Source organism: Procambarus clarkii, chromosome 32 (genome assembly GCF_040958095.1).
Source record: "Procambarus clarkii isolate CNS0578487 chromosome 32, FALCON_Pclarkii_2.0, whole genome shotgun sequence".
Taxonomy (NCBI): domain Eukaryota; kingdom Metazoa; phylum Arthropoda; class Malacostraca; order Decapoda; family Cambaridae; genus Procambarus; species Procambarus clarkii.
The window spans coordinates 33,759,653-33,786,091 of NC_091181.1; the positions used below are offsets into that span (position 1 = coordinate 33,759,653).

Consider the following 26,439-nt stretch of genomic DNA (forward strand, 5'->3'; position numbering starts at 1 on the left):
AAGTCAGCTGATCCCGGGGCCTGACAAGCGTAGTAACGCTGCCATATGCCAAATGTCCTACATAAACAAATCTAACCTGCCGCCAAGAGGGCACCTATGAGCCATAACGTGCGTCTCGAGGCGGCTCCACAATTACGCAATAGTTCCAAAAGATTATCTATGCCGGGGTGGGAGGGTAGGCGAGGGGGAGCGATGGGTGCAGGGATAGGGGAGAGGTGGCAGCGGGGGTGTGTATCAGCTGGGCCCCGAGCCCCCATCACTCCCTCACAAGACGCCGCCTCATACACCCCTACGCTGCCTCATACACATATACTGTATATATATACACTTGTATACGCACTACCACTCATTTCTGGAGACTCCCTCTCTCTGCTGAGACGTCTGGGCTGTAAGTCTGAATACTGTTGTATTGTACAGTGAGGCTAATGTATGCCAAACTTACACATTCATTGAATCATTATAATACAGTAATTCAATAATAATTATGTCATTTATAGTTTGATAGATCGCTGTAGTATACAGTCTACATATATTGTGAGTCTAGCGTGTATTGTGAGTTTACCATAGATAGGTTTATTAGATTTAAGATGGATGTGTGTTATAACTGTGATAACGGGTTAACCTAGTGAAGGAAGGGTTATAGGCTCCTTACAGGCCTATGCAGTAACGAGTAATAATAGATTTTGTTAGTTATTACTTAAAGTTAATATTGTATTACCATCTTTAACGGTATCAGGGGTTCATCATTGAGCGATAAATATGATATTAATGAAAATATAACTAAAATATCAAGTTTTAGAAAACATTGTACTGTACTGTATTTAAGCTTAAGTACTATGTAATGCAGTACATTAATGTTTATATAATGCTCTTGGATACACCACAACCAGTTGTATGTCTTCAGTCCTGTGATTTTGTTTTTATTTTACAAAAGTAACATTTTATAATGATGTAAGTGTTTATAATGATGTAATTGACCTGACTGAAACAGTGTGTGTTTGTGGGTTTGCAAGAGTGTAAGAACACCAATGTTATGTACTCTCACAACCCAATGCACCTTCTTGTATATTAATAAATAAATAAACAAATAAGTTCACCTGAGGGCCAATAACACTAGTGTTATTAGGTACATTGGGCACACCCACTACAATGATTGTTTGCCACATTACCTTTGGGTACCTAATTTTTCTTCAAGTGATTGCATGTTTTGTTACACTCATAGTTTCTCATTTTTTTTCTTGGTTTTAAGTTGATCTTTGATCCCTAAGCTCCACTCGCCTCACAGAGCGCCAGACTTAAATTCCCAGTAGGAAAGAGTGTGTCTCGGAGGCCTGGTGCAGCTTCCTATGACCAGCTTTGAGAGCTACTGAGGACCCACCAAAAATGGGTGTTTCTTTACATTCAAATCTTGAATTTTTGGGGGGAGGGCAGGGGAAGATAGACTATGCTTGGTAGGTATGTTCTACACTGCTTTGCAAAGGGACTCATATTGAAAAAAGCTGTACAGTACTTTTCGACTCGTAACTTAAGAAATGTTTTGAATTATTAACTTGTATGTAACACAGGCTAAGGATTGTGGCTATGTTGAATACAGGTCTACGGAGCATTACACTGTCTAGATACAGGTGCATGTAGCACTTTGGTATTGGAATACATTTTAAATTAAAATGAACTAAGTAAAGTCAACGATTGTTGTTTTCCATGTATCCAAATAATACAGCATCCCATGGACTTGTATCTAAATGTGCAGCACTGATAATTCTGTATCCACAATATTCATAGTACTGTATGTAAGCTAGAGTGTACAGTACTTTATGGTTTTGGCCCTTGTATGTTGTTGATTTCATGCTGATACTTGGCAAGGGTGTAGAGAGATCATGAAATGGTTAGTCTATTAATATCTAAATACTGTATGAAACAAGAGTGGCTTTCCTAACACATTCATGAACACTAATCTCAGTAATTTTAAGCAAAAAGAGAATGTTTAGAATAGGTTAGAATGCCAATTTAATTGAATATTGTTTTCCAGAATTATGAAAGTGAAATAAATACTGATCAAGAACTATGGTGCAATATCAGACGCGAGAGGCCAAGGTTATGACAGCTGACAACCTCCTAGTGAAACTTTTGCACCCTGATGAAAAGTCAGTTAAGGTTGGTTTGCTGATGTAGTATTTTAGTATATTTCTCTATGCAGTATATTTTTTTCTTTATGCAGTGCAGTATTTAATTTAAAAATATGTTGGTTATGTAATAGGTTCATCTTGTATCTATGATACAAAAGATTAAAGCTTAGCTTCCATCTACAGAACAATATTGTGAGTGCGGGGGTCAGTAATTTGACCTTGGAGGAGGGGACCTCGATATAAGCCTAACGTGTATGAATACACTCTGGTTGCCTGTCCCCCGACACAGTGAATTATTAATTTAATTACAGTATTACAAAAGCTAACCAGTCTATGATCTGGGGATGAATTAGAACCTGCCAATAGGCATCATGTAGGTCCAGGGACTCCATCTAGCAGAGCCCAGAAAGGGGTGCTTCTTTACTCTTGATGATCTGTTTTTCTATGGTTAGTATAATTTGCATTTATATATATTAACTGAAGTCATTTCCCCATAATTGACATTTAACTAATTGGTCAAAAAATTTAACAGATCACAACGTGCTGATAACAATGTAGAGAAACACCAAGCTAGGAGTAGGCTATATTGGAGATAATATTTTACATGTAAGAGCTTTGTCAGTTTATCAACTCAAAACTTCATTTTCAATAGAATCTACTCTGAACTTTGTGTTTCTCTTCATGATCGAACATTAGTTCGAGGCCACTGATCTACCTGGTATATTGCCTCATTTGTGATTCATTGAGTTGATTTCCCTTGGGTCGGAGGTGCCGGTCGGCCGAGCGGACAGCACGCTGGACTTGGGATCCTGTGGTCCCGGGTTTGATCCCGGGCGCCGGCGAGAAACAATGGGCAGAGTTTCTCTCACCCTATGCCCCTGTTACCTAGCAGTAAAATAGGTACCTGGGTGTTAGTCAGCTGTCATGGGCTGCTTCCTGGGGGTGGAGGCCTGGTCGAGGACCGGGTCGCGGGGACACTTAAAGCCCCAAAATCATCTCAAGATAATCTGGGTAGACTGAGCTCCTAGTCACATTCTTTTAGAACAGTAGCAAATATTACATGGGAACAGATAGATTGATAAGATTTAGGTTCCAGGTCATGTGGTGAAATCCACGAGTCATTCTATGCTACAACATGGAGACTTATTTGGCTTTGGTTTTATAACTTAAAGACTTAATTTCTTTTTTAGCACCTCTAATTATTTGTTATATTGCAGAAACATGTATGGCACATCAGGGTGGCTGTGGCACTACTTGCAGGAGCCTTGCTTGTAGCAGGTATTTTTGTCTTCGTCTCAGGCTTTCCATGCAGTGTAAAAACTGGCATTACCAATAGACAGCCTGAATATACTATCACCCCTAATGATCTGGAAAAGGCCAAAGATTATACCAGATGGGTCAAGAGTCTGCCCAGTTTAATAATCTGCGGTATTGATTGTTTGTTCTATAATTTGGTACCAGAAAATGCAAAAGATGAGAAGCCAGAGTTTTTGCCCATCTCCAAGAACTTTCATGTTAAAGTTAATGAAAGTCTGTGTACTGACATTCCAATGACCATGAGGTTTGACTGTCACCCAGATGCTCTACCAAGTCAGTCATCGTGTGAAGAGAGAGGGTGTTGCTGGCGAGAGGAGAAGGTACAAAAGTCTACATTATATTTTTAAGGTGGAATTATACTTATGCTCTGTAGATTATTATAATCTTGCCTATACTGTACAGTGCTTCTCTGTACTGTGAATGAACTGTTCTCCTGGGTATTATTATAATTATTTTTACAGATGGTCTTTATTAAAAAATTATATCTTTCAAGTCCTATTTTCTAATGCTATTTGTGTACATTTTCATTGATATGTTGAAAAGTCTATTTTGTAAGTCTTTAAGTTAGTAAAAACAAATTTTTAATGTAAATTATAATATAAAAGAATGAAAAGTGGTTTCATGTGTAATGCTCTGACAGATTCCAAAGAGGAAGCGGCCTTTCCCTAGTCTTCGCTTACACCAACCAGCTCATGGCCCATCTCTCGATGATTTACCACTCAATGTACCATTCTGCTATTATCCACGAGACTACAAAGGCTACTCATTCATTAATTTCACTTCTGAAATTTATGGCTTTAATGGATACCTAAAGCGAGAGACTGCAAGTGGATATCCTGGTGATATTGATACTCTCAAGATGGATGTCTACTTCGAAACTGAGACCAGGTTAAGAATCAAGGTATGTTCTTGGGTGGATGGATGGATTGATGGATGAATGAAATTTAGGCCCAAATCCAAGTGCAGGGACAAAGACGAATACTAATTGTATGTTTTTGTACCAGTTTTATTTGATTAATTTATGATTTTTTTTACAAAGATGTATTATGAAGTAAGATACTGTAGTTAGCATCTCTGTATATCATGTACAGCACATCTTGTAGTGTGCAACTTCGTCCTTTCAACCAATATAATTTGTGTTTCTGCAGAAGCATTTTCAGTCTTATTCCTAGTGTTTGGGAAATTTTCAAAGTCAATGACAAAGTATCCAAGATATTTTTGTGGCACATGATGATATGAGGCACAATTGAAATTAATCTACCATATGTACATATTAAATACACATTATTGAAAAACATGTTCAAGCTCACACTAACCTTTCATATGGATATAAATTTGTTCATGTTGTGTACACACATCAGTTTAATATGTTCCAGTCTAATCACTGTAAGTTGTGATTATGATGATTGTGATCTGCCTGTCTACTCTTACCTCATGAACATTTTAAGTATGTTAATTATGATGAACATTTATTCCCCTTAGATCACAGATCCCTCTCGAGCACGATGGGAGACTCCAATACCTGTTGTTCCTGAAGTAACTAAGTGGACAAATAGCACACAATACAGCTTTGTGGCTCATTTACAAGATGGAACCTTCACTATTACACGCAAAATAAATGGTCTCCCAATGTAAGTACTGCATGGAACTTTTTCCTTATGAGTGTAGCAAGTAACTCCTCGAGGCAAAGCACGAACTTACAAGCCTTAGGGAATCACACCAGGCCTCTGAAATCCATTCAAGCTTACTAGGATTCCCCCCCCAAGCTTCAGTCGCTTATAAAGGGGATTGGAGCTTGGGGATCAGAGATCAACCCAAAACAGAAAAAAGCAAAAGCACATCAAAACAAACAACAGTATGAAGAAAATTTGTAACAGGTTTGAAAATGAGGCAAACAATTGGCTGTTGTTCAGGCTTGCATTTTCTTTTCCTCAGCAGAGGCATGGAAAATGTGTGGTATGGGTGACCCTCACTACAAGCTCACTATTCTTGTCATCCTACTTCAAGGTTGTTATTGGTTTCTTCCACATTGCAAGGCCTCTTAATGGGGAGTGATAGTAGTTAGCTGTATGCTTGTGTGGGTATTGTGCCTAGTTCTGTGTGGTCAGGCCCAGTGGTTTAACTGAGGATACACTTTGGTCACGTAAGTGGTTGCCTATGCCTTCTCTCACTGGGTGGTTAAGGATGAGGGTCGGTGTTTGTTCCACCAAGACATTTTCCCAACTCTTGGTCTACCTGCTCGTCTGTGGGTATTCCAGGTGGTCAGTGCCTCTCACCCACATGGTTGGGGGGTTTGATCAGGTTTACTGGTTTTCATGAGTTATGACTGTTCCCAGGCTGTGCCCTACGGTCTACTCATGCCCCAAGCCACCTTTTTTGTTGGCTTAATCTTCATCAGTCAATCAGGCTGTGCATTCAGCCCTGCTTGGTCTATGTACCCGAATCTGACTTGAGTTGTGTGCCCATCTCTGCCTGGGCTGTATACCCAGCTCTTTTTGGGCATTTATGTCTAGTAGGGTTTTTCTTGGTCTTGGGTTGATCTCTGATCTCCATGCTCCCCTCACCTCAAAAAAAAGAGCCACATTCTGGTCTTGATTTCCAGTAGGCTTGAGTATGAGAGGCCTGGTGTGATCAGTAAGGCTTGGTAGTTCCAGTGTTATAACTTGGAGGGTTACTGAATGAACCACCAAAATGGGGTGTTTCATTACATTCCATGCTTCTTTCTTTTGTTTTTTGATTACAGGTATTTCATAGTCAGCTTATATTGTGGACGTTTCTTACAGTTATGTATATACAGTATATATGGAATATGTATTTACATGTGTCAATAAAATTAACTTTGTATAGTAATACTTAGCTAATTTCATAACATTGTGTTTGATAGATTCGATACAACAGGCATGGCTCCCTTGATCTATGCAGAGCAGTTTTTGCAGCTGTCTACCAGCTTACCTTCAGACTATATATATGGACTGGGTGAACACCTGGAGGGACTCCTGCTCGACACTTACTGGAAGCGTCGTGTTCTCTGGAATCTGGATAATGTTCCAGAGCCTGGGGTTGGTGCCATGTCCTAACCTTCAGTCTATCATTCACACTCTCATATATGCCTTAAAAATTACGGCTCAGCATCTTCAAAGCAATCATCTTATAGCACTCACCCTACCTAACTGTGTGTTCATTTGTCAATAAACCATCATGTAGTTATTGTTGTCATGACGTATTTCTTGTTAATTAGTTTCTGTGAATATCCTCTTAAAGTGATTAAACTTATTTTGCCATCAACCAGTTATCCAGCACCCTATTTAGTTGCTTCAACATGGATCATGTGTTCTCTCTCATGCATATATATTTGCAGTTATCCCTGTAGGCCTTGATTAAAGTTGAAATAAAATTTCAAATTTTAATGCAGAAAAAATGTAACTTGGCAATACTTTTTTTTTGTAAAGTAGTGGAACTGTTGGCATATGTTGCAAGTAAAATTAATTTGTCAAATTCATTCGTTTACCTGAAAAGGTCAATGGGAAGTTCCAGTTCAGTTTATAGTAGGTCCTGGAGTATGATCATTTCCCCACCATTTTCATATAAAAATTGACTGGGTCACAAATAGCCAAATGATGAAAAATTCCTTCAGATCTCATTTGTGTGTAGGTGTGACTGCAGACACAAAAATAAGTAGACATAAATACTTTCTGGCTTCTGTCCTAATAGGACAAGTTGCTTAACAAGCCAAGTACAGTATTCCTGAAATATATTTTTCAGTGAGGATGTTAGAAAAGATCCTTGCTGTGCCAAGGAGTAAAGATAGACATAATCTGGCTTGTCCTTGAGAAAAGCAGGACATTTCTTAAAAGAATAACCATGAGCTTGCATATACAAGAAGATTCCATCTTCATCCACAATCTTAGTTTTCTCATTTAATGTGTGTCAGAACAGTAATTATGTATGCTTAGATTATGAGTTTAACCAAGAATGGTGCACAAATACTGTATTAGTTTTTAATGTAATATGTTTATCCATTACTATAAACAATGAATTTTAATTTCAGACCAATTTGTACGGGAGTCACCCATTCTATATGGTGTTAGAGCCAGGTGGCAATGCCCATGGCGTATTTCTTCTCAATAGCAATGCTCAAGGTAAATTCTAGTTCTGTAAGAGGAATTATGCCATGTTTGATCACAACACCATGCTTCAACATACTTATTGCATTGTTTTATACAGTAACTCTATATTGTTATGTACTATTATACTTTGTTTTACATTGGTATAATGTTTTAGCATCATCATCATCATCATTACTGTACAGTACTTCATTTACCACTTTCACGGGAAGGCTCCTTGGGAGGCGCCTGTCTGGGAAGGCCCCTGTGTGCTTTTTGGCACTCAAAGGCACTCAATCCATGTAGTATACATGGATTTTGCTAAAGCTTTAGATAAGATACCACATGAAAGACTGGAAAGGAAATTACAGGTGCATGGAATAAATGGTAAATTATTAGAATGGATAAAACAATGGTTGAAGGAAAGAAAACAAAGGGTCATGCTAAATGGAAACGAATCTGAATGGAGAAATGTGACAAGTGGGGTGCCATAAGGGTCCATTTTGTGACCTACTCTTTTTGTCATATCAATGACAGATGAGAATATTATAAGCCTTATCATCAAATTTGCAGATAACACAAAGATTTATGGTAAATTGGGAAATGATAATGATATTGAAGCCTTACAAAAGAGTTCAACATGAACTCGACAACTGGTCAGAAGACTGGCAAATGCTTTTTAATATCGACAAATGCAAGACCATGCATGTGGGGCAAAACAATCCATGTCATGACTACCAAAGTAATAGCATTACATTACAGTAGATTGATGAAGAAAAGGACCTTAGAGTCAAGATCCACCACTCATTAAAAGCTGCACAACAGGTGGGTGCAGCTGTCAGGAAAGCTTACCAAACTCTTGGGATAATCAAGCATAATTTTGACTATAAGGGAAAGAAGGTAATGATTCAACTGTTTAAATCTCTGGTTGATTACTTGATCACTTCATTACTGTTTCCAAGCATGGAGTCCTCATTTTCAGAAGGACATAGCTGCTCTGGAAAAGGTGCAACACCTGACAACAAAAGTCATTCCAGAACTAAATCATCTCCTGTATCAGGAATAGTTGAAGGCCACAGGACTAACAGCACTGTAAATCAGACATGACAGGGCGGATCTCATTGAAATTTTAAAATACTGAACAAGTTAGAGAATGTTGATTTGGATATTTTCTTCGTAAGGTCAGATGTAACACAAACAAGGAGCAACGGTTTCAAGCTCAACAAGCCACAATGTAGGACTGAGAACAGAATAGGCTTTTTCACCCACAGGGTTATTAACCCATGCAACTGCCTACCCACCAAAGCCGTAACTGGGAAAACTGTGTTGAGTTTTAAAGTACAGTATACCTAAAAAAGGTCATAAAGGCAAATGGAGGGACCTTTGACAAGCGGCCAGCTTCCTGACCTTATCGAGGCCACTAGAGTTACTGGCCCTCAGGTAAAATCGGGTAAATCAGAGGCCTAGTTCGATACTCTAAGCATTATCACCCCAATGCTATAGCTCGGGAGCTACCAGGTGCCTTACCAGAAAAAGCATCTTATTACATTCAACTTATAAAGATAAATGTAATAAAATGCCTTAAAATCAAAGTTTTTTCACTGAGCTGATGCCTCTCCACACATCATGAATGTGGGATTGGAGCAATTACTATGTACTGTTTGTGTATACTGTATTTGCATATATAATAATAATAATAATAATAATAATAATAATAATAATAATAATAATAATAATAATAAAAATTATTTATCCATTCATGATTCTGTTTTTGTAATATAGTTACATATAAATATTACAAATATAGTAATATTTATCATTTGATCCAATACCAACATTAGACATTTCCAATGTCATTCAGTTATTTGAGTGTGTCTGTGATGTCATTGATCATTTATGTCAACATTATTGTGTGTGAATTATTCTCTTGTAGATATTGTGCTGCAGCCTCATCCTGCCCTTACTATACGAGCCATTGGTGGCATCATTGACTTATATGTGTTCTTGGGTCCTACCCCTAATGCTGTAATTAGCCAGTACACTGAAGTGATAGGACGTCCGTTTCTGCCTCCATACTGGTCATTGGGTTATCACCAGTGCAGGTCAGTTATTCTTGTGTTTGGGAGGTGTGGGTGTTGCTAATGGGAAATTGTGTATCCAACATAATATCTTGCTCAAAAATTGAATACAGTATAACCTAAATAAACTAGTTGTCACTTATGGTCTCATAAGTCTCATTGTTCACTGAATCAGTTGCATATATAACAATATTTATTTAATTATTTCAATGCTAAACACTATTTCTGTGGGCTAGTCATTCTATTACTTTTAGAGGTATTCTGTCTGGTGTTCTAAATGTGTGTGACTTCATTTAGAGAAGAGGACTTAGGGTAAGGGAGAGAGCTATCAGGAAAGCGCCAAGCCATGACGACTATATAGCACTTGGGAGGGGTCAGGATAAGGATTTAGGATGGGAGGGGGGAAGGAATGGTGTCCAACCTTTTGGATGGTCGGGGATTGAACGCCGAGCTGCATAAAGCGAGACCGTTGCTCTACCATCCAGTCGAAGTGGTTGGTAGGACATAGGGTAGTCATATAAAGTGGAAGTTCTGAAAAGCCTAATATTCGGGCCACAATTTTTCCCTACTCCAGTACCACCAGGTAGCAGTACCTTCAATTTAAGGTTCACCTACCCATAACCACCTTACTCATCTTAACTGTTATTTCATGCCTATTTCAAGTAGGGCTAAGTTACTTAGCTAGACTCATTTTGATTTCCAAGAGACTTCATCTGATGTCCAGGGCACTCACCAATAATGTCTGCGGAGTTTGTGGTTTTTGCTGGTACGGGTTCTGGTTTCATGACTGTTTCCTTGTCAGAGCCAGCCCCTCACCCTCCCCCAAAATAGCTCCCTCTTGTCTTATGTTTCTGGCACGGACAGGATATTTTGAATATTCGTGGTTTTTGGTGATTCTCGGTCCATTATACCAAGTGGCAAGTGCCCATAAAAATACTGAGAAGCATCAGAACACTAAGCCTCCTTCAAAACAATGTTGGGCTGCACCTAAACATCAAATAAAACTCTTAGATGTAATAGTCTTAGAATGTGACTTAATTCTAAAGTATGATGACTGCTAACTTGCTTATGAAGAGTTTTCTTTAAACCTAGTGAGGCTTTGAAAGAGGTAAATGTTGTCTATGCTCAATGACTTTCCCATGATACCAGTTACTTTCTCCAAGGTTGTGCCCCATTGAGGAAAAAAAAAATTGACATCTCTTTCAAAGTGTGATTATGCACAAGTAACAAACTCTAATCCAACTTAGGATACTTCCCCCCTTTTGGGCCCTTTAACTTTTTAATGAGTATTTCATGAGGCACAGTATGAAAGGCCTTATTAGTCAAGACATAGAATGTCACATTTCTTTCTGCTATCAACATTTCTCCATTAAATGTGACTGATTTGATGAAAACGAACGTGTGATCTCATTCCATTGACAAGTGTCATTGGGGGGGGGGGGGGGATTGAAATGTTTGAGAAATACCTCCCGACTTTCCTTTTAACAATGTCATGGTGTAGCGATTATCATACTGGTTATGCCAGTGTGTGTGATGCACCTAGCTTCCTAAGGCTCGAGTCTTTCACAGGAGAAGAGTTCTTGGTGTTACATATAACTTGTGCGTTTATGCAAGTGTGTCGTATATTTCAGGCTCGCATTTTCTCCATTAAATGTGACTGATTTGATGAAAACAAACGTGTTATCTCTTGCCATTGACTAATGTCATTGGGGGTTGAAATGTTGTGGAAATACCTCCCGACTTTCAATCCAATAAATATATACTGTATATACCTACACACACACATACATACATACCTGTATATGTATGTATGTATATGTATATATATAAAAAGTGTGTGTGTGTGTACACACACATGTTGTATGTAATCATACTTGTATTTTAGATTTGGCTATGGGTCAGTGAATAGGACTAGAGAAGTTTGGCAGCGGACTCGCAATGCAGGAATCCCGTTTGTGAGTTCTAGATGCTTAGAATCTTGTTCAGTTATTTTGTGTATATGATGAAGTAATATTTTTTACATGTTATAAGTTTCATATCCACTGCATGCATATTTATAATCAACTTTTGTTTTGCATAGGATGTACAGTGGAATGACATAGACTACATGGAAGGCAGTAAGGACTTTACCGTTGATCCCATCCACTATAGTGGTCTTTCAGACTTTGTCGGTGAAGTTCATCAGGTAAATAGATTTGTTTTGTGGTCATATGTTTTGTCATTGAAATATCATTCAATGTAGAATTTGATGTAACTAAGGGCATTGAAGAATCTATTAATTTAGATTTGCAAAATTTGATGAATGTGTATCATTTCACAAATGCCCATTTTCTGGCAGGATTCCCTCAGTAGAGGCCCAGTTGTTTCATTGAAACATGAAAAGGTTGTTTCATTACCTTCAACACTTTATTTTTATTTAATGAATACAATATTCATAATTAGCACTGAATGTTGATTGATAGTCTTTAATGTTGATAATTTTGTCCTGCACAACAGGCTGGGATGCATTATGTTCCAATTATTGATCCAGGCATCAGTGCAGCAGAGCCGTATCATACTTATCTGCCCTGGGATGAAGGTGTGCGCTTCGCCATTTTTGTCCGGAACTCGTCCAATTTGCCTTTCATTGGCAAGGTAAGGGTTGTAATTAGTTGTCTTCATTATGGGTGCCATATGTGTTTTAAATTTTGTCTACCTCTTGATTCTTGCATATTTTTTATGTTCATAAAATTAAAACTCTTTATTGAAATTGAGCAGTGCCATCCTCCTTGTGGTTATTTTGGGAAGTAATATTTTGTTTGTGATCTTTATCTGCTCTGTTGCAACATGCAGTTGCAACATTTACAGCACACATTAGCTAGTATTACATCATATGGATAATAATTGACAATATCCATTGAATTTCATGGGCCATTTTTTCACTCCACTAGAACCATTTTTCTGTAGTTTTACTTTGTTCACTACAATTTGTATAATATTAAAAAAATAATATTTAAATACAGGAAATTGCTACTTATCCATACCTGTTATTTTTTTACAATACGATTCCTGTAACAATGTAACATGGTTTAATTAATTAGGTGACATTGGTAGATTGTGAAAACAGTGACTGTAGCAGAACAGCTTGCTCCTGACAAAGGATAATCTCCCTGCAAACACAAACCGAAACTGTCTCTATTTTCCGCTTGTTACAACTTGTAATGAAGTTGTTACATCTTGGCTTAACATGTTTATGATGTATTAGAACATTGTTACAACTTGCTATATTGGTTGTTATAAATGGTTAGGAAGTGTTAAAACTTGTTCGAACGTTGTACCAACGTCATAGTTTCGGTGTGTGTTTGGCGGGCTGCTCCCCTAGTAGGTGACCCAAAGCACTCACTTATGTGTGAGAGATTATGGAGAATGGACTTCATAATCACACTTAGCCCTGGTTTTTCAATCATTCAAAGGCTCATCTTACATGTAATCATTATTTTTATAATTGGTTTTATGTAATTGAGAGAACATTAATAGACTTGTGAATTACTGTACTATTGAAGGTTATCTTGAGGTTATCTTGAGATGATTTCGGGGTTTTAGTGTCCCCGCGGCCCGGTCCTTGGCCAGGCCTCCACCCCCAGGAAGCAGCCCATGACAGCTGACTAACACCCAGGTACCTATTTTACTGCTAGGTAACAGGGGCATAGGGTGAAAGAAACTCTGCCCATTGTTTCTCGCCGGCGCCCAGGATCGAACCCGGGACCACAGGATCACAAGTCCAGTGTGCTGTCCGCTCGGCCGACTGGCTCCCTGATTTGGGGCAATTAGGGGCATCATAAATACTAAAAATTCTAAATACACACACTTGAAAGACTTATGAATGGTGATACCTACAAGGAATATTCCTATTATTAAAGGCCAATATTGGTGGCAGATTTTAGGATTAGTTTACATGTAGCTACATTATACTGGCTAACATTATTTTGCAGAGCAAAATCTGTCCCATACAGTATGATGCTGGTCATGGTAATGTATAAAAGATTATTTTAGCTGCCAGAATAGTTGTAATTAATGTTCTTATACTTTACAGGTGTGGAATCCAGTGGCTACTGCCTGGCCAGATTTCACGCATCCTTTGGCTGCGTACTATTGGGGTCGTCAGTTGCTGCGCTTCCACAACACAGTACCAGTGGACGGGGCTTGGATTGTTAGTACACTATTACATTCCCGTGCAAAATTATATTAAGATGTGACTCGTCCAGAAAGTGAGAAAGATTATTACATAAGTAGCAGTAGGTGTAGTGGATGATATTGCCTTATAAATAGCTTGGAGGATAAAATTCATTATAGAAAAATTATCATTATCATAAAATTCAAAATTAAAAGAGGTAAGGCATTCATATAACGGACCAAGAAGATTTTAACCCTTGGACAGTGGCTATGGTCATACCTGCTTATGTGCAAAAAATAAACAAATTTCAAAAAATACATTTTCATTATAGAATTATTAATTCGTATGCAAAATGTAAGAAAAAACACGAAAATAAGGGAATGTTTATCATTTCACTGGGTGGGAGCAGTTTGGAAAAGTGTGCGGTGGGTGTGTGTGGCATCTGTCACACACAATAAGTGCTAAGCTACCTGGCCTCAGAATATGTAGGGTTCTTTAGCTTCTACAATTGTTACGTAATTGGCTTAAGTAACAATGTGTAAACTGAATGAGTCACATTATGTAACCTTAAGTTTCCATGCTTCTCTGTGGCTAGAGCAGCATGTGTAGCATTCCTGCATACATATGATCAAACCCTGGCTACTGCTCTGATGGATGAATATATGTATAGAGTTCAGTATAATGAACTTCTTTTTGGCGGCTCCTTAGCAACTCCCCAGAACTTATACACTGGTATTCCAAGACAAATACCATCTCACTGTGCATGTATACAGTATATATTTTTACAGTGGTGTTTTAATTTTATTACAGGATATGAATGAGCCGTCAAACTTCTTGTCTGGCAGTGTCGATGGTTGCAAAAGGAGCAACTTTGAGAATCCCTACTTTTCACCCGCAGTACATGGTGATGTTCTCTTTTACCACACATTATGTATGGGTGCTAGACATCACCTGGGCATACACTACAATCTGCACAATCTCTATGGATTTACAGAGACTATTGCTACAAACGCGTTAGTATCACGAAGTTCTTTAACACGTTTTATGATGTGTAGTTTTACACATCATCCATAGTCATTGAACTGTTAAGTACAATTATCATATAATAAATTGATATTAATTATAATAGAGACAATAGCGTGTTGAATTTCATTTGGCAAAAACTCATAATGTGGAATGAAGTAGTATTATAATGAGTTGTAGGAAAATTATTTGTAAATCGTACTTTATTCATCACTCGTGAAGAATTTTTCCTTAAGTAAGTTTCTACTATGGGGTACATTTTAGATACTTAACCTGAAATCACAGCCATTAAGTTATTATTAAATTGTGAGTTAGAATGTTTATACAATATGTTCAGAATTAAAAAGGTTATTTTCTTGGCCTATTGGTTGATTCCAAAGTGATGAGAAATGGTTACAATGTAACTTCATAATACTATATTAAAAAGGTTAAAGACTGAAATATTTCTACTTCTGAGTACGAGCTGCATCGTTTGCTCTTTATTGCACATGCTTAGCTAAATGGGTTCAATCCCTGAACCCATTATGTGCCTCTGTAACCCTTTCCACCACTGCCCATAGGATGGGTATGGGGGGTACATACTAAATCGATAAATAAATGAATGAATGAAATGAATACAGTATTACCATATTGTATCTCTTATATACTCATTGCATTTACTATAGACACTTACCATTTAGTAATTGATCTTGGTTGTCAGTGCTTTACAGATAATTCGAGCGAAGCGGCCGTTCATCATATCCCGGTCAACGTTTCCTGGACAAGGTCATTATGGTGGCCACTGGACTGGTGATGTGTGGTCCGACTGGTTTAATTTGTGGCAGTCCATTTCAGGTAGGCAATAGACTTTATTATATCTTTTAAAATACATTTATTATTCGGGATTGACTGGAACTTTAATTGAATAGCCATGATTTATTTATTTATTATTATGACAATGATTGTAATGATTTTGATGGTGATTTCATGGTAGATACAGTCATGCTGTACTGACTCAGGGTAATTCTTGTTCTGTTTCTTACTATAGTACAGTATACTATTTAATATCTAAAGCCTCAAGAGGTAACAAGATCTTTGTTTTAATGTAAAAATTATTAATTTATCTAATTTTGTTTAGGCAGTTCCCTCAGTAGTTTTCCCCTAGCTACATACACTCACCTCTTAAAACCTACACTGACCAACCAGTAGCCAGAATCTAGCTCTCTGTATGAGGCAAAAGGAGTTTGGGGATCACAGATTTACCCCACAACAGGAAAGTCACCAGAAATTTTAAGCAAAACAAAAGAAGCTACTACTGGAAAAATATAAAAAAAGAATGTGAGGCAGATACAAATTCTAGATGATAAGAGGCGATCAACCCTAATGTTGATGCTCTCAACTGCCACCAGATGGCAGCCTTGGTTACTTAGGATTCCCAGTCAGTCATCCACCTCACTTAAATGGTGCAATTAAGAGTGTATTCTTCAGCTGGTACCTGCAAGCTACTACTACTTTCAGCTAAGTGGGGTTGGCTTTCCTGTGAAACAGAAGTACTGCAAGGGATTATTGCTTTTTGTTCCATACATATGTTTCATGATTGTATTTAGTTCCACTCAAATTGTGTGTTCCCTGTCTGTTATTTCAACCCATCCTCCTGTTTAGGTAGTAGTTTTTGTAACTATGTGCACCATTGTACAAAGATTGCCATTCTAAGCAATTAGATAGTAGAACTTTGTACTACTAGTACAGTATTCACTTTATTGAGTCTGAAAAACTAAAACTAAAAACAAACAAATATTCCTAGGCCTAGTATAGCACATGTATGTTCTATATTAGGCCTCAGATATTGTGTATTAACCTAGAAAGGTTAGTTTGGTTTAGTTTAGTTTGTCTTTGAAACATAAATAGAAAATCTTTTCGGGATTGTCCAAATTCAGTAGAGCCGATTTCTACTTTGTAATTGCGTTGTACGTTGGTATATGTACTGTGGTCCTCATCATTACTATAAGTACTGTACTACCAAAATAGGAGGATGGGCTGGCTATTTCATTGTCAGATTGAAATAAGGGTTGCCTAGGCAACCCTAAAGCTACCCTCAGTATTAGGGTTGGGGAGTTCCTTAGGAATGCACTGCATTCCTGTTTTGTTGGGGAAAGCTCTGCAGGGCAAAGGTGCAAGGACCCAAAACATACATGAATTAGAAACAAACACAATACACACACCAGTGCACAGCGAACCTCTTCAACTCCCCATCAACAGACCTCACAGGTGCAGGCATCTTCTGCATGTTACCTGGAAGCAAGGTGACTGAAGAGAAGTCAACTCATAGAGGAGAAACCCAAACCCCTCAGAGCATGTATCTTTAGAGGAGCAAGACAAATTAAAGCTGACCAACAGGGAAGGTAAACCTGGTCCATAACCAGAGTGAAATAATAGCCATAACTCCCAATATGGGTGGTGCAAAACACAACTGTGAAGCATAATTGGGACAAAACAAAGTACAGTAATTGACCCAATTGGATCAGATACCACTTACCTGATGAAGGTGCAGCTCAGTGTTGCAAGGAGAGGAGTGCAACTGCCGTGTAACCAGGCAAGTGAGGGAGTTGGGCTTATGTGAGGGACAGCAGGTGACTTCTGCCACCATCTGATGGCAGTCTTTAGGTGGTTTAGATGAGGCTCTCCTCTGTGTTTTCAAGGCCCTCCTCTGGTTTTCTTCCTCCCAGTTATTTATTCCCCAATTCCACAACCATTTGGTAGTGGTGGTGTTTTGCTTGTCTCAGGTGACCTGAGCCGCCATCTGGTAGCGGGTCTGGTTCACAGAGGTTCTGGTTGTTTGTCCACGGCAGTGATTGTTCGCCTTGTTTATCTCGGGGTTTATTTCTTTCTCTCAAGAATTGGCTAGTTTAATTTTCATCAAACATTTCTGGTAGGTTTGTATCCATCTTATGTAGGTCTTTGATCCTGTAACTTCCTTAGACATGTAGAGAGAAATAGTCTGGTCCTGGCTCCTGGTAGACCAGTGTGGATATCAGCTTTGACTATACCAGTGTGTAAGCTCCATGAAGCATCTTGACAATTCAGCAGAAAAAGTTTCATTATATTTATTATATGAAATTTGTTTATTTCACTTGATTTATTTGTAATTTCTCTTATTTATTTTAATTAAAGTTTATTTATATTTTTCAGGAATTTTAAACTTTAATATGTATGGCATACCAATGGTTGGTGCCGATATATGTGGGTTTAACGGCAACACAACAGCAGAACTTTGTTTGCGGTGGATGCAGCTGGGGGCATTTTATCCATTCTCTAGGAACCACAATACCGATGATTCTATTGTGAGTATGATGTATATATGTCTCTTGTGCAAGGGAACTGTAATGTTTATAGTGGAGGTCTTTATTATTGCCATACAATGCTTTTACCTTCATGAGATTAGGTAAAAACAAGTTTATTCCTTGTGTAATAATAAATACAAATAATTGATAACTGTTTTCCGTTGCATTTCTGAGCTACTTTGCTGCTCTCATAGGTATTTTCTCGGGTTTTGTGGAGGGCACAAACTGCAGTCAAATAGATAACATACAGGCATCCTCACTGGGTCAGTAGAAACAGTGTCAATCAAGCCCAAAAAACTGCTGCTGAAAAGTCTTTTCACAAACAAAATCCTCCAGCATTCTCAGTGACAGCACCTTTATGGCTGCCATTGTAAGCCCAGGTCACCTCTGTAACCTATCATAGCCTGCACTCACTACCCTCAATGCCACCAGTTGGCAGCATCTCACAGGACACATGCTCCACCATCCTTCAAACCCACTTTATGTTCTTCATAACTGTTATGTAATTGCCTTGAAATCAGTGCTCAATTACTGAAAATATGTTAAACCTATTATCCAAGTCTAGTGATCTCTGGGATTAACAGTTACCCTTCAGCATATTATATGTGTTCTGACTATTGGGGGTTATTGGTATGTTGAGTGTCCCTCGTGTTCTCCAGACTATTGTCTCTGGTCCTCATAAGTACTAGTGTCAGAAGTTGACTAGCAGTGGGCAGTTTTCTGCTTTAGAGACTGGTATTTATTTTATTTTTTATTGAGTTTCTCTTCAGTGTTATCTGGGAGGATCCCATGTTCTTGACTGGTTCACGAGATCAGGTTCTGCCCCTGCTTCGGCTTAGAGTTTTGGACAGCATATTCACATCCAAGAGGTACAGGAATAGGTCAGGGCCTCACCTTGGCCTACGGGTTGTCTTGCATACAAGTGACCTGGTTATAGGGCAAAGGTAGATCAGGTATTGTTCCCTGACATCTTGACTTTCCTGAATTTGCTAAAAGTTTTGTAGATACAAACATAAAATAGTGTTTGGTGTCACTTCTCAGGGTGCCTCCTAGATCCTGCAGCACAGATGCACAATTATGCTTTCAGTAACAGTATAGGAAAAGCATGTTTAATTTTAAGTATTATTATGTAAATTGTGACATGTTAACTTGAATGTATTGTTAATACAGTATGTTTGAAGAAACTCTAAGGAAAACATTTCCTGAGGGAACAAGGCATCAGACATATATAAACAGATACCTGTAGAGATATATCTCATGATGTAAGAATTGTAGATTTGCATGCACATATACTTTCACTTTCCATTTTTCTCTTTGCAGGATCAAGACCCAGTAGCCATGGGAGAGGATGTTGTGATTGCATCCCGTAATGCATTGACTCAGCGCTACATGCTGCTTCCATATCTTTACTCTCTCTTCTTCAATGCACATCTCACTGGAGAGCCAGTAGCAAGGCCACTTTTCTTCCAGTACGTAATTCGTTCATTTCACTAGTCATTTTCTTTTGCCAGTATCACTCATCGTTTTCTATTTTACATCGTATGATGGAACATATTATATAATTGTAATGTGTGTCTTACTTTCTACTTCTTCAGATGTATGTGCTTGCTTGGGAAGTCTCTCTTCATTCTCTTCATGTGCTATAATTTCTCAGTACACATGCACATTAAGACAGAATGATGTACTGTCCTACGTAACTACTGCTCTCTGTGCCAATGCTTATTAATATTATTTGATACTGAAAATCTTTCCCATATTCCAGGCATTTAGCATGTATAACATTTTGAACCAGACTAATTTTTTTTATTAAATATTCCTCTGATTTTCTTTACCGGCAGATTCCACAAAGATCCCAAGACCTATGCCATAGATACCCAGTTTATGTGGGGCCCAGCACTTATGATAATTCCAGCTCTCCATCCGGTAAGGCAACAAGAATTTTGACGTGCAGATTAAAATTCACAAAGCTATATTCCTTTGGATATAAATCCATAACTTAAGAAATACACCAGACATCTGGAGAACAGCCAGTATAGTACAATATACTAGTTTTTATAAAATCTAACTTTTGAGTGTGTGAAAAGCACTTTTCTGATTAGTATACTCAGTCACTTCCTAAGGCAAGATCCTACTTTCCATTGGATATGATCTACATCAATTAAGGCAGGTTGGTATTCCACACACTGGTATTGTGCGGAACTTTTCAACCTGTACCTGTCAGGTCATACTTGTACTTGGAAGACAGAATGTAGACAAAAATGCTGTCTAACACACTGAAAGCTTATCTCAAACTCAAATTGGCTTACTTCCTAAAAACTAACAGTGGCTTCAACACCTTACCTCTACCATTCGATCAAAACCTCGCTCACATTTCCTCCTGAGGTCAAGGTTAAGAGATCTAGGGCCAGATTCACGAAAACACTTTCGAACCTGTACATCTTTTCTCAATTTTTGGCTGCTTTGTTTCCAATTATTAAACAGTTAATGAGCTCCAAAGCACCAGGAGGATGTTCATAACAATAACAGCAGTTGAATGGGAAGTTTTCATGCTTGTAAAATGTTTAATAAATGTAACCAAAGCCGTCAAAGATTGAGGAAAGATGTACACGTTCGTAAGTGATTGTGTAAGTGCTTTTGTGAATCTGGTCCCTAGTTGCCAAGGTAATAACTCCAGCAATCCAAATGTAACCCTAATGACACAGATAAGGAAGGACTTGGTAAACTGGTCTCCAACCAAAGTAACAAATAGACACACTAGTTGTGCCATGAGGTGACTGAAGGAAAACAAGCTTTTTTGTTTTCAGGATGTAAGAAGCGTGAAGGCATATGTGCCTCATGGTAATTGGTATGACTGGTATCTCGGTTACCCAGTAGAAGGAGAAGGGAATTACATAGATCTGGACGCTCCTAAAGACAAGATTCCTTTACTGGTGCGTGGAGGTCACATCCTACCAACTCACATACCTGCAAATACTACTACTGAAAGGTAAGAACAATATACTGTACTTTTATATATAATACTGTGTAATTAAATTTCACAACCACTCACTCTCTGGTGAGGTGAAAGTAATTTAGTAAAAGAAGTTTATTGATATTAATTTAAATTAAATAATAAATTTTTTAAAATAGCTCTTATCCATTTATTATATTGACAATATTTAGGATCATGAATAAACAAGCTCATAAAACCAGATGAACAGTGCTTCTTGTGAATTTCATATAGTTTATATATAAATACATTCACCACTTTCTTGCAAACCTATTTCACCTTTTCATGTCCCTTACCATATCCCAAGCATACTGTAGTTCACACTCACACCCGACTTCTATACACATTCCCTTCCTACTTCTTCACTCACTTATGAAGTCCATCTACCTTCTTCCTGGGTTTCCATGAGAGAGCTCAACTAAGGAACTAAGGGAGCAACTGAGTGGTTTACCTCTGAAATGACTTTTATTGCAATTTTTCCTAATAGCCGCAAGAATGGTATTGGTGTCATCGTGGCACCAAGTCAGTTTGGCCGAGCTTCTGGGGAGTTTTATTGGGATGATGGAGACTCCCTTAGTAAGTACAAGATTTCATACAGTATTAATTGTGACACATTTCTTGATTTGCATCAATAATAGCTTTATAATTTGAGTTCAAATATTTTCTTTGGCACTGTTTAGTTTTAAAAATTCCATATATTGAGTAAATTGTTCTTGAATCATTTTCTCTTAATCTCTTTAGCATCCAAAATTTTAAATTCATTACTTAATAGTTACTACTATTTATTTGTACTGTGTATACTCAGATGTTGTGGAGAATAAGGCCTATACCCACGTGCAGTTCATCTCTGGCCCCGGCATTGTCAACTTTAATTGCACGGTAACGGGCTATACAACACCTATCAATCTCAGTAAGTAAACCTTCTTAGTAAACTGGGTATTTTTTAAATCTCTTCCCCATTATGGTATTGAAATTACAGTGTAAAATTGTCATTTGAATTAAAAGTAGATGCCACCAGACTTTAAAGTTTTTAAAGTCTTCCTCTATTCTTTTATTAAAGTATCGTAATGTAGATATTCTATGCTAATAATATGCCCAAAACTTGTATTTCAAACAGACTAAATGTTTTTAGGATCATTTACTGCTTGCATTGACACAATCAGCTCTTTATTATTTGAAATACATTACATGTTTGGGGAAAACCAATATACTCAAGTGACAACCACACCACCATCCATTATATTTAATTCCCGTTGATGCAGGCAGGAAGCATGTATTTAGGCTTACTGAAGTCTTCCTAAGCCAACTATTGACCTTCCTCAGGATGCAACCCACAATAGTTGCCTTACCCCATGGTACTTATTTATTGTTAGGTGAACAGATTAGTTTCACGTGACATCCATTCTCCATCTGAGATACAGCGAACCTTTGTGCTTGCTCTCACATAATTTCTGTCAATTGATAGCCTGCATAGTGACCACCAATCCCGTGACCATCATTGGGATTGATACTGTTGCATGCAGTTATAGTAAATTATACCCTCACAGTAGGACACAGTTGCAAGTCTAATGTGCTGGGTTTATGGTGATGGTGCAGTATGTCCAGTACCTAGATTGAGGTCTGAATACCTACAGATACAATTTATCCTGTCCTATGGGTATGATGGATCTTTCTTTCTTTAGTGAACAGCAGGATGATCATCTCAGAAAGGTCCTTTTCATATAACTCAAGTCTGATTTTTCCTTAAGAAATTTAGTCATTTATTTCTTTGACAGCTTACATGCACATCTTTAATGTGGTCACCAACATAACAGAAGTTGTTGTTGCTGGGAAAAAAGCCAGATTCCAGTTTGATGAAGCAAATAAGGTAAGGCTGTGAGACGTATTTACCCCCAACTTGTTATAACCTTTCAGGGCAGGGCAAGCCAGTAGTTAGGAGTGTAAGGAAGAGAACCATAAAGCAGCTCTTGTTTAATTATAGCATTCACACCTATGTTTGAGCCTTGTATTAAATTGCTTAACATTACAAGCCATATAGACACAGCATTAACATTTATACAGCAAAGAACTATATTCAACTCTGTAAACATTGAAAGACAGTTACTGCTCACCACTCACTTATGCAGCCAAATGCAGCTACTGACTCCATTACATTAACACTTTCGCTGGCCCGGTGGGCAACCCGCCGTGCACCTCAAAGTAGGCTGAGCGGTGCGCGCGAACTCACCACCACCCACGAATGTTTATACTCTTTTTAGCTTTCTCACTTCAATTTTTGTGCTACATTGTTCAATATGGTATAAAATTGTTCACAATAGAATGCGCTAAAGGAATATGTGCATATAAGAACAAATGTCTCGCTTTCCTATACTTTAGACCCACCGCGCACTGCAAGGTAGGCCGAGAGCTCACCACCATGCAAATTTTTTTTTACTATTTTCAGCTTTCTGACCTCAATTTTTGTGCTGCATCTTTCAGTTTGGTATCAAATTGTTTGTGATAGAATGTTGTAAAGGAATATTTGCATGTAAGAACACACAAGTCTCACTTTTCTATAATTTTGATGAAACTCTTAACTTTTCCCTCATACTGTACATGTTTCTTTCAATGCTTTCATCATGCATTGGCTCTGTTCTTAGTCAGTATCCATCTGAAAGTCAATTTGTCATGTTTATAAACCCGATAACAATAAATACCCGAGATAAAATAACCAGAATGGGAAAACTTTTCGACTTGATGGGAGGCCGGTGGCTTGAGCGAGGTCATGAGAACAGTGAGGCTCCAGCGTGGGTGGGCACCCACACGGCAGAGTCAGGATGCCACGTGGGGTATATACAGAGAATGGGCAGAAACTGGCGCACATTTTAAAACTAGTCCCATAGTATTCGGACAATAAATGGAATTTCTACAAATTTTTAAATTATTTACGCCTATTTGCATCATCTGGCATATTTCATATTTTGGTTCTATGCCGCAATATGCGGCATCGAGCAGCGAAAGTGTTAATATAGTACACAATAATACAGTATTACCATATTTAGGCTAAGTAGGCATTATTACATTTAGTCTAACCTAGTGCTACCTCACTTGAGTCTAACCTAATGCATGATCACAATACACTTGGTGTAACACAATACTGTACTACATAGCTTAATACTTAATACTGTACTCTGATTTGGGGCTCCTCAGTCACACCAAGCTTGGTGCTTGTACTGTCATACCCAGCATAGTACAGTATTATCAAACCCAACATAAAATGCTACTACTGCCACAATTAACCTAGTGTGTGTTACACCCAGCCTAATACACTGTACAGTACTGCTATTGTCATACCCAACCAAGTTTAGTACTGCTAATGTCACAGTCAGCCTAGTACTGCTCATGTCACAGTCAGCCTAGTACTGCTCATGTCACAGTCAGCCTAGTACTGCTCATGTCACAGTCAGCCTAGTACTGCTAATGTCACAGTCAGCCTAGTACTGCTCATGTCACAGTCAGCCTAGTACTGCTCATGTCACAGTCAGCCTAGTACTGCTCATGTCACAGTCAGCCTAGTACTGCTCATGTCACAGTCAGCCTAGTACTGATCATGTCACAGTCAGCCTAGTACTGCTCATGTCACAGTCAGCCTAGTACTGCTAATGTCACAGTCAGCCTAGTACTGCTAATGTCACAGTCAGCCTAGTACTGCTAATGTCACAGTCAGCCTAGTACTGCTAATGTCACAGTCAGCCTAGTACTGCTAATGTCACAGTCAGCCTAGTACTGCTAATGTCACAGTCAGCCTAGTACTGCTAATGTCACAGTCAGCCTAGTACTGCTAATGTCACAGTCAGCCTAGTACTGCTAATGTCACAGTCAGCCTAGTACTGCTCATGTCACAGTCAGCCTAGTACTGCTAATGTTACAGTCAGCCTAGTACTGCTAATGTCACAGTCAGCCTAGTACTGCTAATGTGTGAACATATATTTGATTTAGTTAATTAGCATTTGAATGAATAAAGATATACAGTAATAATTAACTAGCATTTATGGTGAACACTGCTTGATAATAACAATGGAGCAGGCAGTATTCAGCTTGTTCACATTATTTCATTGTACTTTTTGGTGTATAGTGAATTTCTACATCCTAAACTGTAAGTTATATTCAGTATCAAGATAGGTTAGATAATCTAAATTATGCTTTAATGTATTTGTATTATACAAAAGATATTTGTTATTAAAATGAAAGGCAGTTATTAAATTTGTTTATTATTGCTAGTGATAGGAAGCAATTAACAAAATACTGCGCAGTATATGATATACAGTTTTCTCACTTGATCAAAAAGCCACTTTCCGTTTACAATATTTAATGTGTATTATATCAAATAGCTTTAGTATAGATGCCAGGAATTTGTAAGATATTTGATGTTGTTTTTACTTGTTCTTATAAGGTTTGATTTTTAGTATAGCAATTAAGTAATTTAAAGCCATTATTAACATAATACACAATGGTGTTTGTAAAGTATGTATATTGTATAGTAAAAGTGTTACATGTCCTCTTCCAGGTACTATCAGTCACTGACATAGCCCAGAGTCTTCTGCAGTCTTTCATTGTGACATGGAAGTAACGGAACAAGAAAATTCTCGCAAAAAAGTCTTGAAGAAGAATTGCAAATGTTGTTTTCAGTATTTTATGGTTGTGATTTCACTTGGCTACTCTCTTTTCTACATAAGTCAGTCAATACTTTGTGGAAAAAAATGATAAATATTTTATATTAATAAATATTAATGTATATAACAATTTTATTTATATAGCATATACTGTAGTACTATATATTATGTTATTAATACAGAGGGGGGTCAGTTATGGTTCAGTTATGATAATGTCATATAGAACATTCTCTAGCTGCCCACACCCAACATATTTATGTTCTTTAGTGTGTGTAACAAATTCTTAAATTCTAATTAGTATCTTGCTCTACTAATAAACAACAGGACTATCAGTGGCCTCGTATGCAAACAAACTTGCTGTAGATCTTATATTCTGAAAAGATATCTTTTTCAGTTGATAGTGTGACAAAAAGACTTTACTACAAATGTATATTCTGAAATGCATATCTAGGGTTGTTAGGGTATCTTAGGTTCTGCCATTTCTCTGTCACAAGAATGGTCTATGTATTTATACAAGGCATAATCCTTATATCATTAGTACTACTGGAGATAAGACCAAATCATTTTTTACATTAACAAATTTGTAATGAACTTATTTGCATACCATAGAATTGTTAAAGGTCTTGTATAATTGTATTGGACCTTGGTTTCTGTGTATTAATTATATATAGTATGTTT

General features: G+C 37.8%; 1 protein-coding gene across 1 annotated transcript; it reads left to right on the plus strand.

Annotated features, from left to right (window-relative positions):
* Positions 1-217: 217 nt before the first annotated feature.
* Positions 218-25,857, plus strand: LOC123759401 (lysosomal alpha-glucosidase). The gene is made up of 22 exons (XM_045744403.2): positions 218-388; positions 2,030-2,154; positions 3,344-3,763; positions 4,084-4,344; positions 4,926-5,074; positions 6,328-6,502; positions 7,492-7,582; positions 9,480-9,648; positions 11,510-11,579; positions 11,705-11,809; positions 12,121-12,258; positions 13,697-13,813; positions 14,588-14,790; positions 15,501-15,634; positions 17,969-18,120; positions 19,441-19,589; positions 19,959-20,043; positions 20,925-21,106; positions 21,597-21,685; positions 21,915-22,019; positions 22,885-22,976; positions 25,656-25,857. Exons 2-22 carry the CDS (start codon positions 2,065-2,067, stop codon positions 25,716-25,718), a joined length of 3,039 nt encoding a protein of 1,012 aa, XP_045600359.2. The 5' UTR covers positions 218-388; positions 2,030-2,064; the 3' UTR covers positions 25,719-25,857.
* Positions 25,858-26,439: the final 582 nt, after the last annotated feature.